Consider the following 16,549-nt stretch of genomic DNA (forward strand, 5'->3'; position numbering starts at 1 on the left):
AAGACCTCACTGGAATGGAATGTTTCCCAGCCCTGCTCCTTCCCCCAGCAAAAGGCCCTGGTGTTGTGCCGCAGAGGTTAATTCTAGTTCTTGCACCCTTATATGTACCTTGTTGCTCTCCCAGTCTTCAAGCCTGTGTTTCCCAAGTTCTCTGCATCGTTTTCTCATGGTATCTGTGGCCTGCCAGCACACAGGGGTGGCTGGGAAAGGACTGAAGTTTCTATAAACCCAAGAGATACTAGGTTTTAATAACTGTGCTTGGAAAAGGATAACGACAGCCCGGTTTGATGAACATCTGGACAACGGACCTTCTTGCTTACATTGGTGACCCCTCACCCCTTCCCCGCAGGTTTATCTGCCACTAGCGGAGGTCCTAGGCAGCCAAGACTTATCTGTGCTTGCTTAGCTACTGCTGGCCACCTTCCCTTTAAATATTCCATAATGTTCTAGTGTTATGACAGGAGCAGTGAGGCTTATTAAAATGGGAAACAGTTTGTGCAGGGGTCCAGAGCCAGCATCAGCAGTGGCTCTGTCCCCTACCCAAAAATACCAGCAGCCCTGGTTAGAATGTGGCAGGAACCAGCAAATCCTGTGGATTTTGGAGGGGTGGGTTGTGTTGTGTCAAAGGCTCCCTCACAGAATCTTGTCGATGTCATATGTTACAAATAAACTAAGTGTTTGCTTTGGGGACTTGCACTGACCTGTGTAAACTTTCCATAGACTGCAGAGACGTTGCTCGGGAAGATGTTCAGGTCTATGAGTTGAATGCTTTCTTTCTTGGGTTTGTCTGTAGAAGGATGGACTGCTATCTTTTTCCTGGCTGTATCTCTGTGCCTTGAACATTGCGCAAGTAGTAAGGAAAGCACCATGGGATGGCGGGGTAAGGAAATACACAGTTGCTTTAAGTGTCTCTTCAGACCAAGGTAGAAATATCTTGGAATCCAGTGTTGCATTGTGCAAATTTCTGGGGAAGGACGTTCTAAGAGAGTTCTTAACAGCAGTGCATTGTGGAATTCACCACCACATGACGTGATATTAAAAGGGTATCAGATAAACTGTGGGCAGTAACGCTGTTAAATCATGATGGTTATATATTATCTCCAAATCTGAGGTACTGTCTCTGAATACCAGGAGCAGTGAAAAAGGATTAGAACAGGATGGGTAGAATACTACTGCGCTCATGTCTTGCTTGTGGGCACCCACTGTTGGTGTGCACTTGTCTGTTAGAGCGGCCACAGTCCTCGATGCGCTTACTAGAGGGAGTAACTCTCATTCAAATCAGTGTAACTTTCTTCCAGGGAAGCCTACAATGCAGAAGGCCGCCCACTGCTCCAGATTTGCTCAGCAGCCACGATGTTCCCTGGGGCTCATTCCCATCTTCTTTACAGGCTAACTGGGAAAGAAGGCCTGCTTGAGTCCCGCGGAATTTCCTTGCTAGCCAGTGTCTATCTTCTTGAGAATCTAAGACCTGCCTCACATTTCCAGTAAGCTTGAACGGGTCCCCATCCTTCAAAGAGCCCCATCCTTTAGGCATATTTCCTTGGGAGTAAACCTGCTGATGTCCATGGGGCTTCCTCCCTGTCAAACAAGCCTGCCCCTTCTTTCTCTTGGCAGGAAAGCCTCCCTTGGACAGAAATGAGCGTCCCCGCTCCGCGATTTCGGAAGGGTCACATCTACTAAGAACACCCCGCCGTGACCGGAATGATGCTACACGCGTGCCACAAGGTCCTTTCCCTTTCTTTAGCCTCCCCAAGGCGCCAGCTCTCTTGGAGGACGCTCGGCCTCCCGCCCTTGGTGTCGGGTGTGGCGCGGAGGAGGATGCGGCGGCACGGGCCTTCTCCCGTTACCATGACAACTTGCGCCGGCGGTAGAGTCGAGGGCCGCCTTTCCCATCCGGGACCTCCGCGTGACATCAGCGCCAGCGGGCGGGGCGGGTTCCGGTATTTCAGGGCGGGGCGCGGGGGCTGTCGGGAGAGGAGGCGCGGACGGATTAGAGAGCAGGCCACGGCGGGCGCAGTGTGAGCGAGCGAGCGAGCGAGCGAGGGGCCATGGCCGGGGCGACCACCATCGAGGCGGTGAAGCGCAAGATCCAGGTGCTGCAGCAGCACGCGGATGAGGCCGACGAGCGGGCCGAGCGGCTGCAGCGGGAGGCGGAGGCCGAGCGCCGCGCCCGGGAGCAGGTAGGCGGTGCGGGGAAGGGATGGAGGAGCAGGCTCGGGAAAGCGGCCGCTGCTGGCGGAACGGGGGCAGCGGCGGTGGGGTGTCTCTACCCAGGCTCCCCTGCGGCTGGCCGCCTTCCCAGGATCTCCGATGGACCGGAGTCGTCGTCCTCCAAGGCCTCGGGCTCGGCTGGGCGTGGCATGAGGGGTCTCGGCTTCCCCGGATCCTCCGCGGCTGGTCGAACCGCTCTCGGGCCCTGGGCTGAGGGGAGAAGAGGCGGTGCTGCTTTCCAGACATGGCTGTGGCTGGCGAAGTGATTCTTTGAAGTTGAGGTGTGGGAGGAATGGAGCGCTGCTTCCCAGAATCCCTTGGGACTTGCCGAAGTGGCGCTCTTAAGCTTTGGGCTGGTGGTAGGGAAGCGGGTGGCACTACCCAGAATCCCCTGTGGCTGGCTACTTTCCAGAATCCTCTGTAGCTGGCCAAAGAGCTTTTCCAGTGATTCTGGCGGAAGGGGAATGTGTTGGCCATATAGTCTAGATTGTACTAGTCGATAAGCTTGGAATACGTAAAGCTTAGCCTTTGGGACCTTGCTGGGTCGTATATTCAAGGGTTTATCTGGTGCAGCGTTCTGCTCCCCATAGTGACCCCAATAGGGTGTTTTGGGGGTGTGCTGAAGTAAGGGAAGCGGTTAGTGCTCCCCATTCCTTGTATACCTCTTCAGCTGCTACTGTTTCAAAGGCTTCTGAATGTAGGAGGTTTACCTGTCTTGGCTGTTAGGCGAAAGAGTCTGTCTGCACAAGCATCTGAACAGCATTGTGTTCTTCCACTGTGCCTAATTCCCAGCCGTGTGCTTCTAGGAAGCCTGTGTTCTCAGCCATCATGGTTCCCTAGAGTGTATGGACTACTGTGCTAGATTAGTGCTCAACAAGGGGTTCAAGTGCCAACAAGCCCACTTCTCATCTTCAGCATTTAATGCATAAATGTAGATTGCTTTGAAGGCTACAGGTTGTATTCTGAGCCATCATGACTGGGAACTGAAAGTGAGCCCAACTGGGTCAGATTAGGAGCCCAAGAGCCTATCTTGTCTAGTATGCTGTTTTTGACAGTGGCCCCGTTTTCCCCCTGTTCATTGCTAGCAAAATCTGATATTCAGGAGACATCCTGGCTGTGAATATGGCAGTGACATTTAGCTGGCTGCATATGCCCCATTTCAGATTGGCGATTCAAATGAATTGATGTGCAGTTAATATTTCCTGAGGCAGTGCACGACACTCGTAGACCTGTTTTAAAATGTGTCACTTTGTTTGAACAGAGAAGGGATAGTGCTGGGAACGCCTCTACCCTTTGTCCTTCCTCTGAAAAAGTGGGAAGGGTGGCATGCTATCGGAAGAACTGGCTTGGATCCAGGGTCCATGAAGTCCAGCATCCTGTTTCCACCGCTGGCTAGCCAGTTGGGTTGGGAAGGCCCCTAGCAGGCCGATAAGGTGGTAGCTCTTTCCTGTTTGTCTTGGGTTCTCTCGTTATGAATTTAGCTTCATGAATGTGTTTGGGTCACCCCCTTAAATAAGTGGTCCCAGGGGTATTTTCTGATAGTGAATTTAAACGTTTATTGTACACTGAAGGTAAGAGTCAGTAAGATGAATTGTGCATAAGGGAATGAATGCGGGGTGGGGGTCAGTGGTCAGAACATGTAGGGAAATTTTTGGCATGTATATATGTGTGTCCAGCTGGAGAATCTAGTCTCATTGCTGGCTACTGGAGGGAGCATTTAGCAGAAGCTCTTGAACCTTAAGGGTGGGTGGGAGAGCACAGCTCCGTGTGAGAGCACTTCTCTGCACCCAGAAGGTCGCGGGTTCAATCCTGGGATCGCCAGGGAAAAAGAATCAGAGCTTGGATCTTGATTTTCATGTGCTTATTCTGCCCAAGGCTGCTTCGGGGAGCTGTTGTGAGTTGCAGCAGAGAGCCCTGGGTGCCATATAAGGCAAGGATGCTGGGAGGAGGGCATATGGGAGTGTTTTGAGAAAGAGATAGTAAGTGGGGTTGCGTGCAGATGGGTGGGTGAGCAACATGAGGATGGAAGCGATCTTAAGGCGCTCGGTGTTGCCCCGGGTGCCACGCAGGGGAAGGAGATGGCTTGTGGGAGCTGGTGGGAGGGGGCTGCAGCGAGAGGAGCAGTTGCGGCTGAGCTAGGGAGGGGCCTCGTATCCGTACGATTTGGCTACGATTTGGCGGCTGCTCCAAGTGGTGGTGGGGAGTAATTCACAACGGAGCCTTTCCTTTGTGTCGCCTTAGTGAGCATGGTGGCGGCATTTTTTTGGGTTACTTAAGAAGGGCGTTTCCCGGAAAGCCAGCTCAGAGCGGCATCTGGGTGGCGACTAGAAGCCGCCCTCCTCCAGGAGAGGAAGTGGCAGTTTGCGGCCGGAGGGGAGTTGACTTGACGTCCGCCTTCCCGCCTTGCTGGCAGGGGTTGGGATGGGGCACTGGAGTTAGGAGGGGGGAGCCAGCTAGTCTGGACTCTGCTGAGGGGAGTGTGACAAACTCCATCCCCGAACACTGTGCAGAGCATGTCACATGGCTTTTAGGGAAAGGCTCGGGCATTTGTAACGGAGAGTGCTTTCTCTTTTCTCGAGACGGGAAACTTGGTTTCTTAGCATCGGGTTGGCCAACTGGCCTCCCGCTACTCCCTGAAGTAATCTTATCTCACTGGGCACTGATTTGAGACCCCCTGGGCCCCTTTCTGTGGTAGCCCGGCAGTGGTGGGTTGAGGCTTTCAGTGGGTGGTAATCTGTGAACTTTCCTTGTGCTGAGGAACTCTTGCAAGCTGCCCAGGAGAGGCCGCATGCTTGGCCCAAGATCCTCCCTGCATCTGTTGAGGGATCAGGAAGGCTCTGTGGGAGTTCGCAGCTGACCTTCTCCCTATATAATTTGCAACACAGATCAGCCAATGATACAGATCCAGCCTGCGAGGTGCTGCCAGCATAGTTTTACTTCTGTGCGCCTGGGAGTTCTGGTTTGGTCAGAGATGGCGCTTTTCTTGGCACTGCTGTTAGCAGGGGACTGAGCTTTGCTTGGCTCGCAAGTGCCTGATGATCCTCAAACCTGAGGGCAAAAACTTCGGAGCTGTTGCTGCTTCCTCGGACGTTCCCACATGAGATTTACAAGCCCCCCTACCTGGTTCTGGAGCCCTGGCCTTGCCTGCCCTCTTTTATTGCAAGTAATAAATTTGTCATGCCAGTGACCCCTGGCTAGGTTTGCCTGTAGCGCTTGATGGATGCTATCAGTCATCTGTACTCATAAGAAGCTACTATGTGCCATACGGTGCAGAAAGCATTTTCTACTAGTCCAGGAGGAACAGATGGATATGGAGAGAGCTTGTAGCCTTCGCGCATAAACAAGTGGAGATATTCCCAGGGCGTGGCGGGGAGTCCCATTTTATTTGAAATGTAGCCTGAGCTTTTTGCCCAAAGCTCTGTATAAGAAGCCACCAGTGTTTAAGAATTGGTGCAAGGAGGGGTGATGATGGCTTACTTATGGAATGCCCCCCTAGAAGAAATCGACCTAGTCCCTCCCTCACATTCTTTCCAGCACAAAGCAAAAGTCTTTATTTCCCCCCAGATGTTTGGCTGCCGTGTGTTTTTAGTTCCTGCCCCATCCTATAGTTAGTTTCTCAGTGGGTTCTGATGTTGCATAGCACACTTGGCTGTTCACTAATCTTCTGGATGAAGGACAGAATGCAGTGGGCATAGATAAATGGGCCTCTTGCTTTCTCCCATATTTAGACTCTTTAAATTTTCTTTCCATCCCAGATGTGGGCAAAGTGGCACATTTTGTCAAGCTCTGAAGCAGAAAAATAAGCCGAGCAAGCATGTTGCCTATCCCTAGTGTTCACATGTTCTTAGTCAGGGATGCTGAACCTCTCGCAGCCTGACTTCCAAGTTCTGTTTTGGGGAAGCTCTCAACAAAGCCTCCATTCACATGGTAGGTGCTCTCAAAGACAAAAGGGATGGAGCCTCGGTCTCTAAAATGAGGTATTTTAGCTTAAAGCCCTTCGTGCTGGTAACCAAGCAATAGGAAATGCATTTCAGCCTTTTAGAATGGCGTGTGGGTGGACTGCTTAAAACCCGGAAACTTCCAACCAATTGTGGGCCTTGGGGAAGGGGATGGGGCTGTTTGTGGATGGAGGGAGGGACTGCTAGAGGGCCAGACCCATATCTGTTTTGAGTAAGTTTCCCAAAGGAAGCTGACTAGCTACTTCGGGAAATCAGAGTGATGGACCTTTAGTTTGCATTGTACTTGAGTAACCCACGCTGCGATGTTTCATTCATTTTTTTCTGGGCGTAAATACCACTGGACACAGCGGGATTGTGAGTCAGTTTGGCTAGGTTTGCCTGGCCGAATCCTGGAGAATTGCTGTGGAGCTCGATATGCCCTGTGCAGCAGCTGTGCCTTCTCCTCTCTGTCTTGCCCCAGGCCCTTTAAACTGTCCGCATCCCAGTTGGGGAGTGCTTGACAGAAAGGAAAGAACGAGTGGGTCGCCCTCCTGCAAGTTGTCCATGTGGTGCTACCTCCGTTCTGTTACACGAAGCTGTTTTTCCACACCCTTCCAGGCTGCTGCCCTACATTGCTGTACTTACTGTACATCCCCAGAGGGCACTGGGGCAGGCAGTGCTTCTTCGGGCTGTTAGTGAGCCAAGCAAGGGCTTGCTAAGTGGACCGGATTAACTTGTGAGACTTAATTCCGTCTCCACACACCCCCACCCTTTCCCAGAAGCTTTTTGACCTCCAAGCTTTTGACTTGCTGGTGCTGGTACAGAGGGCCTTCTGCCCTCCGGTTGTAGTCTCACCGGTACTATAGGAGAAGCTATAAGGATTGATTCCCTGACGCAAAGCAGCTTTGAGCCACTTTGCCACCATTTATGAGATGCATGCCAAGACCCTAAATTGGATAGCAAATGCATGTAATCCTCCTCCTCTCTCTCCGCCCCCACCACTCGGCCATTGAGTGCAGGATAGGAAGAGCACATTGCCTTGCTGGGATGCTAACCTGTCAGCAGGCCTTTAGCCAAGAGCAAAGATTTATAAGCAGCTCGCCTTCATCTGATGAATGAGGGAGACAGCTAGTCTAGATGGAGAGACAATCGGTCGATTGCCCAATTCTCCTTCCCCCATCTTCCTTTCAGGCTCGGTGAGAAAAGTCCTGTAATTAAAAAAACAAAACCCAGTTGTTGGGAGAGACAATTTGGCAATGGGGGGCCTGGCTTGGTAGGGGGTTTTGGCTCGGTGGAACAGTACCGATCTCACACATCTGAGATGGTTTTGCTTTCAAGGCTGTCCTGGAGGAACCGAGTGAATTAGGCTTTCTCTGAATCAGCTGTTGCCTGCCACTGCATCAAGCACCCTTTCCCAACCTTGGGGCTCCCAGACCTGTTTGGACTGCAACGCCCAGAATTCCCATTCAGTGGCCGTGCTGAAGGGGAATCTTGCAACTTGTAGGACAAATGTCTCTAAGGGCCACCAGGTTGGGGAATGCTGGTCTGGGGCTTTGATAGATCCAGCTAAGGAGTGGCTGCAAGTCCAAGATTCTGGGCCCTTCAGGAGACATCCAGATGCCTCTGTGAAATCAGCCACAAAAGTGTGTGGTAGTTTTGGGAAAAGTTCAGAAAAGGGCAGTTAAACCCAGAGGCTGGAGAAGCACCCTGTGAGAGGTGGCTACAACATCTGGGATGCTTGATCTTGGGGAGGCAGAGGCAAGGGAGGGGAAGCATAGTATGAAGAAGGGGGCGGGGAAACATCTTTCTCTCTCAGAACTAGAGCCTGGGGTCATCCCATGGTGGGAGATTTGGGACAGAAGGGCTTCCTCTGTAGCACGAGCAAGGAAAGTCACTTCCATAGGATGTAGTGATGACCACCAATAGGATTGGCTTTAACGGGGGATTGGACAAATGAATGGAGAAGGCTGGATGTCACCCCTGATATCTGAAGTGGTATGCCTGTAGAGCGGTGGTCCCCACACTCTTTCGGTCACGGAAGCTTTCTGGAGACATTTTCTCCCCGTGGAACCCTAACTCTGCCCCTCATTTTTGTTAAGCATTGTGAACCCACAGCTTGCTTCCTTCGTTCGTCTGCTCCTGTTGCCTGAGTGCTTTGCGTAACATGGCAGGTTTGGAAATAAAGAGAAAGCATTTTAAATATAACAAATGAATAAAGCAATTATATGGTAATGTCGCAAACGGACTCGCTTGGTTATTCTCAACACTGCGCAGTAGAGTCTTAGGAACCAAACAACATGATGTATTTCCTCGTTTTCTGTTTGGATGTCTACTGGCAATCGAATAGTTGCCCTCACGTGGTTTCATTGTACAACCTGTTTGAAAATTAGTTTTTGAGATTCTTTGCGGAACCCTAGGGTTCCATGGAACACAGTTTAAGAGCACGGGAGGAGGGCGACGGTGCACCCCTGCCCTGCCTGGGATATCCTACTGGTTGGCCACCCTGTGGAAAGATGCTGGACCAGATGGACCTTTGGTCTGATCCTGCACAGTTCTCGGTTCTGCTGCTGCCCGTCAGCTACTGACATTCAGTGCTATGCAGCTGCTTGTATGATTGCAAAGCTGCCCCTTCTTGGTGCAGTCTGTGTTGTTCGAGCCTCGTAAACCAGTATCCGTCACTCTCTCCTATGTCAGTGAACCTGGGCCACAATACTGTGGGCAAGTGCCACAGTCCCTGTTATTTCCCAAGAGAACGATAGCCGTACTTCACTCAGCGACTTTGAGTGGAATATTGGCAGATGTAGAAACGAGTGTGGGAAGCATCCTTCTGTGTCCTGTGTGTTCCACCACCCAATGTGGCTTTGATGACTGTTTGGCAAATAAGAGGGCGTTTACATGGGAACCTTTAATGAAAAAGGATGTGTGTCTATCAAAACCCATAGGGTAAGGAGCATGACACCTTAGCCATCTGAAGCTTGGCATTCATTGTAAGGGGACTCATTGGGTTTGCACATGGAGGTGGGGTTTTTTTTGTTTGTTTTTTTACAAAATGCATTAATTTTGAAAGCCTGTGCCCAGATTTTCACCCCCTAAAAACAGACTTGCCTAACCAACCCAGTTGGAAGCCAGGAGGGGTAAGTAGGCTGAGGGAAAGCATCATATGCCTGCCTCTTTTCCTATATGGAAGCGCCCCCCCCCCCCCCCCGGGGTCAGGGAATGGCGTGCAATGACTCCTCTAACTCAGAGGTGCCCTGTGGCAGGAGCCTCACCTCAGGATGCCGGTACCTTCCCGGATGGGGCGGCACAATGCCCGGCTTGGCGGTGTTGCCAGAAGCTTTCAGAAGACGTGCATTGGATGCTGGACTTCCCGCCTTTGGCCTCTCGTGTCTTGCTAAAAGAGTCTGTCTTTGTAGTTGGGCAGGACCTCAGGGTGGGGTTTTGCAAGGCTGCAGCGGCTGGAATAGACAGGGCTGGCAGAGAGAGGGAAGGAGGTCTGCTAGTGTCAGGAGCTGAACAGGTCTAGAAACATTACTCCTTCCCGTGTAAGAGAGACAGGCTTCTTTAGGTCCCTGGAAAAGGGCAGGATAAGCAAGTCCCTATTTTTGTAAAATGGATTTCAGGAGATTGGGAAAGCAAGAGACTACTGTCAAACTTCCTGGAGGGTAACTTTCTTCAGGGCTGGGGGAATAGTCCTCCAAATGACCTTCTGGTGAAAGTGTGTGTTACATCTGTGCACATAGGCGCTTGTCTAGGGCGCCTTTGCCCAACCTGGCTTCCTCCTGGAGTTTTGGGTTACAGCTCCCATTAGGCCAGGTGATGCAGCCTGTGGCTCATGGGGGTGGAGGTCCAAAATGTCTTGAGGGCCTCCGGTAGGAGGAAGACTTGTGTAGGGGAGCTGTGTCTTTCCTGAAGGAAGCAATGGGTTTGGGGAACAGGGCAGGACAGTATTCTGAGGCAGGCGGGCATCGGTTGGAGGACGGCAGGGTGTACTTAGAAGCTTCCTTCTGCTCCCAGATTGCTGGTATGGGCATCAAGCTGCTTCTGGCCTTCAGGAGTGGCTAAGCAGCTTGGCCCACAGCCCAAGGCGTGTCCGCCAGCAACTGCAGGCAGCCCTGTGTAGGCCCACGCTCTGGCGCCTGGGAAGGTGTCCCTTCCCGCTTGCTCCCAGCACTTGAGAGGGGCTTGTGGGCCTGCCTGGACTTGCAGCCCCCTCCCTGTGGCGGGACTGGCTGAAGGGCTCTCCCTGGCATGTCTGCTCCAGTATCGGTGGCTGATCGGGGGGGCCTCTGTTAATGTGCTGGTTGCCCTGGGAATTGCACAATACTTGGGCCTTCACGTGCTTTTGAAGGAGGGGGAAAAATCTGTGTATCGGCAGCTTAAACTGTGCACCTAGAAATGTTCCATTCTGAAACCTGGGTAAACTGAAGCTTATCTTGGCAGTGTGATTCAGGTTTTGCTTGTCCTGCAGTGTGTTCAGGCCCCACCCAACCCCGAGCATCTCCACCCTCTCGTTTCTGCAAGGCCTGCAGTTGCAACTCAAGCCCTTCCAAGTATATCGCTGCGGTCCTCAGGGCTGGAAACTTGCTTGCGGGGCTGCTCTCAGCATGTAGAGCCTTGGATTTAAACACGGGCTAGAGGGGGGACTGGTTCAAAAGTTCTGCTTAAATGTGGCCATGTAAAGTGACCGTTTGTGGCTGCCCCGGCCTGCCTCACGGGGGTGTTTGGATAGGCCAGGGCTGCTGCATTGTTCTGTGAGGGAAAGGTGCAGCTTTCCGGTTCTCACAGCGGTGATTCCCAAGCTGCCTCCTTGGTTCTCTCCAGTTCACGTTTCTTTCAACACTTCATCCCACTCACTTGCTTTTCCAAGCTCAACTGGTGCTTCACCATTTGTTAATAAAGAGCAGGCATCCAGTGGTAGCTTGCTCTCTTGCGCATGCTGGGCAGAGAGTGAAAACAGCGCTGTTGGCAGGTGCCCTGGGGGCCTGGGCGTTGGGGAAAACCAGAGGAGCGCTTGGAGACAGCGTTGAAACGGCTGCAGGGCCCTGAGTGACAGCGACACAGCTGGGTGTCTGCGACTGGCACCCTGGTACAGAAGCACTTAGGCGAACTGTGGGGGCCCTGTTTGAACATCTGTGTGAGTCCACATTCCTCCATGACCTCAGCTCCAAGCTATGTGCACCAAAATGGAGGTTCCTTGTCTCGGATCGAGCGGGGGCGGGGCGGGTTGGTCTGTTATGGGCGTTTCTGGATGCATCTTGACCATGTTATGATCTTCCCTCATTGTAGGACTTGGGGGGGGATGTGAACACAAGCACCCATGGATAAACACCGAGAGACTAACAGGGTGGCAATCGGATGTGTGTATATGGGGGGGCAAGGGCTGGCCTCTCTGTGCTGTGCTGCCCTGGCTGTCCTGCTGCTGGTGGCCAGCTGGGCCATAAGCTGTGTTTGCTGCCCTGCCCTGCCCTTGCAGGGTGGGGGGTTGTGGGACTGACGGCCACCGCTCAAGCCCGTACCTGCTTATCTGCAGCTGTGCTACAGCATCGGCTACTCTGAGCGCGCCCACGGCTAAGCTGGTGGCGCAATGCGGCCTCCCTGCTGTTGTGTTGTAACACTGCGCTATACAAATCACGAGCTTCCACCAAGCCTTGAGGCTGAGCTGCTTGGAGAGCATGCATCTTGCTTCCTTCCCATTCCGAAGAACTGAACCTGTGTCTAAGTTGGGTGCAACAGAGAATGGAGAGAGCCTTTGCTCAGGGGAACGCCTGCCCCAGGTGTCCATCCCGTCACTGGTGTGGTTTGTTACCTACCGAAGCGATAGACGGAAACTGTTCCCTTATTCTCGGACAGGTTACAGACTAGAGTAGATTGAATACGGCTGCTAATGGCTGTAGGGGCGTATTTAATTTCACAAGTACTTTCACTTTTGAAGTAGTACGTGGTACGCCTCCAGGCATTTTCGGAAACTTAAATAGAAAATAAAACTTCGTATATCTAACCTTTGCTCATAGCAGCTCAGGTCAGTACGACGTTCTTCCTGCAGCCTCTGACGCGTCTCCATGGCCGGCCTCTGCGCAGGCATGGCGTGATACTGCAAGCGTGTGACTTAGTGGAAGCGCCATACCTTGACTGTAGATTTGAGCCTGTTTTTCCCCATGAGCCGAAGTGACATGGGCCTGCCTTCTGCACTGTGAGGAAGGGCAGGCGAAACAGCTGGGAGATCTGTCACCAGCGGCCCTGCCGCCCCAGCGAGCCATGCGCGCCTGCCCAGCACCGCTCCTCTGACTGCTTGGGCAGCCCTGGGTGGAGCAGCGCAGGTAGGAGGAAGGCAGTCCGAGAGCCAAGGTAAAGGGCTCCACTCCTCGGCTTTGCAAACAGAAGGCCGGGGGCGTTAGCCTGCTTCCCTTGTGCCAGCCTTAGGCTTATTTGGGAAAGGGATTAAACTTTCCCAGGATTGGCTCCGTGCTTCCTTGATTGCCCGGGTCTCTCCCCGCCTCTCGCTTGGCTTCAGCACAGCCTTGGCCCTGTTCCCATGACCGCCTGAGATGCTTCTCTCAGCATGAGATGCTAATCTTGCAGTTTGCTTGCCTGCCCCGGGGTTCCTGGAGGCACAGAGGGGCCTGGTCAGCACTGGGACCGGCTGGAGGAGGAGGGCTCCGGGAGGGAAGGAGGCAGACAGGATGCAGCGGGTGTGCCTGGTCCTTTCTGTGCACGTGGCACTGGGCAGCCCTAACAGAGGCTTCCACTGTTGTGTCGCATGTGGTTGCTGCTGCCAGGCGAAAAGATACCATAGAGATGCGGTGATGCAGCCAGTTCTGTGCCTGTTTGCACAGAGCTGGGATGCAGAACCTCTTGCTGCAACCCCGAGGCCAAATTCTGTTTCGGAGAAGCTGGCAAGGTATGTTCCAGCGGCAGCAGGGGCTGAGGGTCAAGAAGCAGCCCCTGCCTTAGCGCCAATAAATTGATCTTAGGAGAGGCATCTCCGGCTGTGGGAATGGCGGGGAGGGGGGGCTGCACAGTAAGTGGGAAACCTGATACTCAGTGGTCATGCGGAGGCTGGATTTTGCCCCCGTGTCCTGAAGCCCTTCGCCCCTGCCGGAAGGGGACCGCTGGCAGCTTTGCCTTGAGAGCCGGCATGTCGGTCTGTGCCTCGCTGCAGCTGGACACTGTGTCCCTGGGAAGTGTCTGCGAAAAATGCACATGTAACAAACATCTCCCCCCGCCCCGCATTGCTCTCCAGGCAGGCATGTGTGAGCCTGCTGCAAGATACCGAGGATTCTTGGGCTGTTCTGGAATGAGTGGTCAGACGCTCGCTTTGTAACTTCTTGAGTGAGGTACGCAAACACTGGCAGTCCCTGCATGCTGGGGCAGTCCTGATGCGGCAGTCCGGCGGCTGCGCTGGATTTGCCTGCAGCCTCCCCCCTCCCTCAGGGCCGCCGCTGGCTGGATTGGGAAGGTCTGGCAAGTAACATCAGCTGGAGAACTTGCGTTCTCACTGCCAGAGGAGAAAGTAAGGATATAATCCTATGCCTGTTGGACAGAGGGGAAAAAAATCCTACAACTGCCAGCATGTCCCACAACAAAGTGCTCTGAAAAGGAGTCGCTGAAAGGGGGTGGGAATTGATATTGTTGCTTTTTGGCCTGGCTGGCGGCTTGGAGCCGTTGAAAAGTGGACGGCTCTAGGAAGTGCTACTTCAGCTCTTAAAATCAAGAGGATTTCATTGCCAAGTGAAATTTATGACCCTGCTTTGCGGTGCAGTTTTTGTCATTTTGCTCCTTTCACGGGTGTTTTTCAATGGGCGCCTGTGGGCCAGGCAGCCTATGTGCAGTCTTGTCTCAGTTTCTGTGTGTGTGAGATTGTTCCACTTCTCTACTCCCTTTGACAGCTGAAACTGACCAAGGAAATGGACCAATGAAGGCTGCACTTAGCCCGCAGCCCCAAGAGCTGACTTTTGAAAGAGCAGCGACCAAAAAGTTAGGGAAACAATTGTACAATTTAGTAGGACTGAAAAGAAAATAGATTCCCCACTGTGCATTTTTTAGGGCTCCCTGCCCCAGGAAAGAGTGACAGAAAGCAGGAGACAAGATGGGTTCCACCATGTAGGACGCTGGGATACCTGTGCGAGGCCTTAGTGGGAGAACAGAAGCACCATCGGTGGTTCTCTGAACAGTCCACACCATGTGGCTCATTCGCAGGGTAGCTTGGCTTGGTATAAATACGCAGCCAGCCTTGTGGCTTCTTTGATTTAAGCTTATGCTTGTGTGAACAGCCTTAGCAAAGGCTGCAGTGGCAGATCCTTCTGAAGGCTCCAGCTGGCAAGGCGACACACCGAGTCCCGCTGTGTGGGAGTCCGGGATCCGTTTCTTGTGATGAGCAGGCTGATCATCTTCTGTCCGAATTGGGATTTCAGACTCGCTGTGCTCAGGTTTCCAAGAGAGCAAGCTGCTTAGTGGCTAGGAATGGAGCAAATGAGCAGAGTCGCCTCAAGCGGTGGCAAGGCGCATGGAACCTCTCGCGGAGTGCACAGCGACACGGTGTCTCTTCTCATTTCTGTCCCTTCTCCAGCCTTCATTGGCAAGTCAAGAAGGACTGGCAGGCAGCATGTCCTCCTTGCCTGGAGCTCCCATGAGAAGCCCTAACCTAGCAGCAAGCCTGCCAGCAAGGTTGCATTCTCACGGAGGTCTTTAGAGGGTGCTCAGTGACCCAGAGAAGGGCGGGAAGTCTGTCTGCCTGCCTTTAAATCTCTCAGGGATTTGTGGAACATCTGCAAGGGCTGAACATTTGCCTGCAAATCGCGCTGTTGAAACGAAGAAAGTTTGGAAGCCTGGAGGGGGTGGCCCAGGTGTGCTTTTCCATGTTAAAGGACTGCTAGCTGAGTTCTGATACCCAAACCAAGTTTTTGGTTTGGGTCACATGTCCAGAAGCACCCTGCCTGTTCTGCCGGGTGTATTTCCTCCCCACGAACCCTTCTTGCCCGCTATCTTGGGCTTGACTCCATTTGGTGGACCCCCAGCTGTATCCCATGAGGTTATTGTGAGGATAAAATGCAGAGGAGGTGAATCACCAAGGTGAGCTGCTTTGGGTTTCACGTAAAGGGAATAAAGGTTGGATATCAATGTAATAGCAGCTGGTGTTCAGAGGCAGACCCCCCCCCCGAGGCTGTCGGCCCTATGTAAGTCACTGTGGCCTAGTGGTTAGAGTGTTGGACTAGGACTCGGGACCATTCTGTCTTTCCAGATGGCCACCCTGGGTCTGTCTTGTTTCTGTTGATTTGTGGCCTGTTGTGGGAGGTTTTCCATTTGGAGATCACGTTCGAAACTGTTTCTGTCAAGTGACTATGAGCGGTAGGACAGTAAAAGGAAAAGAAACAGTGATGTGTTTCTTAAGAAAGAAGTGCTAGGAATTGGGCTTACAGGGGAACTGTATTTTTGGCCCCTGAAGACTGCCTTGTAACCAGAGTGGTGTGGGCACTGCTGCTTGTATCCCTGACTTTGCCCAGGATGGAAAAGATGCGAAAGGTCTTGCTGAGCCAGCTGAAGGATCACATGCTTCTCCAAGTCGGTAGACAATGCTAGGTTAGCTTGATCTCTATAGGAGCCAGCTTCTTAAAAGCCCAAGTCAGAGGTCGCTGGATGGGAATGATGGGAGTTGTAGCCCAACACACCAAGGGCTAAGGCAGTCCTCAGCCGTAGTGTAATAGTTTGGGGCTGGGCAGAAAGTCAACCTTGAGATGTTAGGGATTTCAACAACCAGCGCAGCCAGTGGTCAAGAATGCTGACAGGGGCTCGTGGGAGTCAAGTATCCCAAACAGTCTTGCTTGTGCCCTCTAGTAATAATACCAAACTTGCCTCTTCTTAGGGGCTTCCTTACTCCTGCGAGCAGAATTTCTTTTAGAAACAGAGCGAGTCAGAAGGGGCCTCCCGGGCCACCTAGTCTAACCCCCGGCTCCAGCCGGCTCCGCTCACAACATGCCCACCATGTGCATGTCCAGTCTGTCCTTGAACACCCGCACCGATGGGGCCTCACCCACCTCCCGTGGAAGCCCATTCCACACCCTCGGGGTCCTGACTGTCAGGAAGTGCTTCCTGGCATCCAAACTGAACCTGGGTTCCCTGAGCTTTGCCCCGTTGGAGCTTTTGCTGTGGTTTGACCCGTTTTGATGAAGGGGTCATAGCGGTGATCTTCCTTGCTGTTGCCACTGGGTTATTTTGTCTGTCTGAAGATATCGGGGCTGTGTAGTGAAGAGAAGGAAGCTCTGTGCTTGCCCCAAGGACAATTGAACGGTGTAATCTTGTCTTCCAAAACAAGCATGCAAATGTGTTGGGCACCTCTTTGTGTGATCCTGTGGCTCTTACAAGGTTACCTGATTCTGCTTTCACAGTGCTCACCAAGCATCATT

The 16,549-nt window shown here is 52.7% G+C and overlaps 1 protein-coding gene across 9 annotated transcripts in view; it reads left to right on the forward strand.

Annotated features, from left to right (window-relative positions):
- Nucleotides 1-1,971: 1,971 nt before the first annotated feature.
- Nucleotides 1,972-16,549, forward strand: part of LOC123032519 (tropomyosin alpha-3 chain) — a 37,769-nt gene continuing 23,191 nt past the window's right edge. For all 9 annotated transcript variants that reach the window (XM_044448442.1, XM_044448444.1, XM_044448441.1 and 6 more), the window contains exon 1: nt 1,972-2,180. In XM_044448442.1, the coding sequence (XP_044304377.1) occupies nt 2,049-2,180 (132 nt within the window). In that variant the 5' untranslated portion in view covers nt 1,972-2,048. The remainder of the gene's footprint in view (nt 2,181-16,549) is intronic.

The sequence above is a fragment of the Varanus komodoensis genome, unplaced genomic scaffold (assembly GCF_004798865.1).
Source record: "Varanus komodoensis strain SLA01 unplaced genomic scaffold, ASM479886v1 scaffold55, whole genome shotgun sequence".
Lineage (NCBI taxonomy): Eukaryota > Metazoa > Chordata > Lepidosauria > Squamata > Varanidae > Varanus > Varanus komodoensis.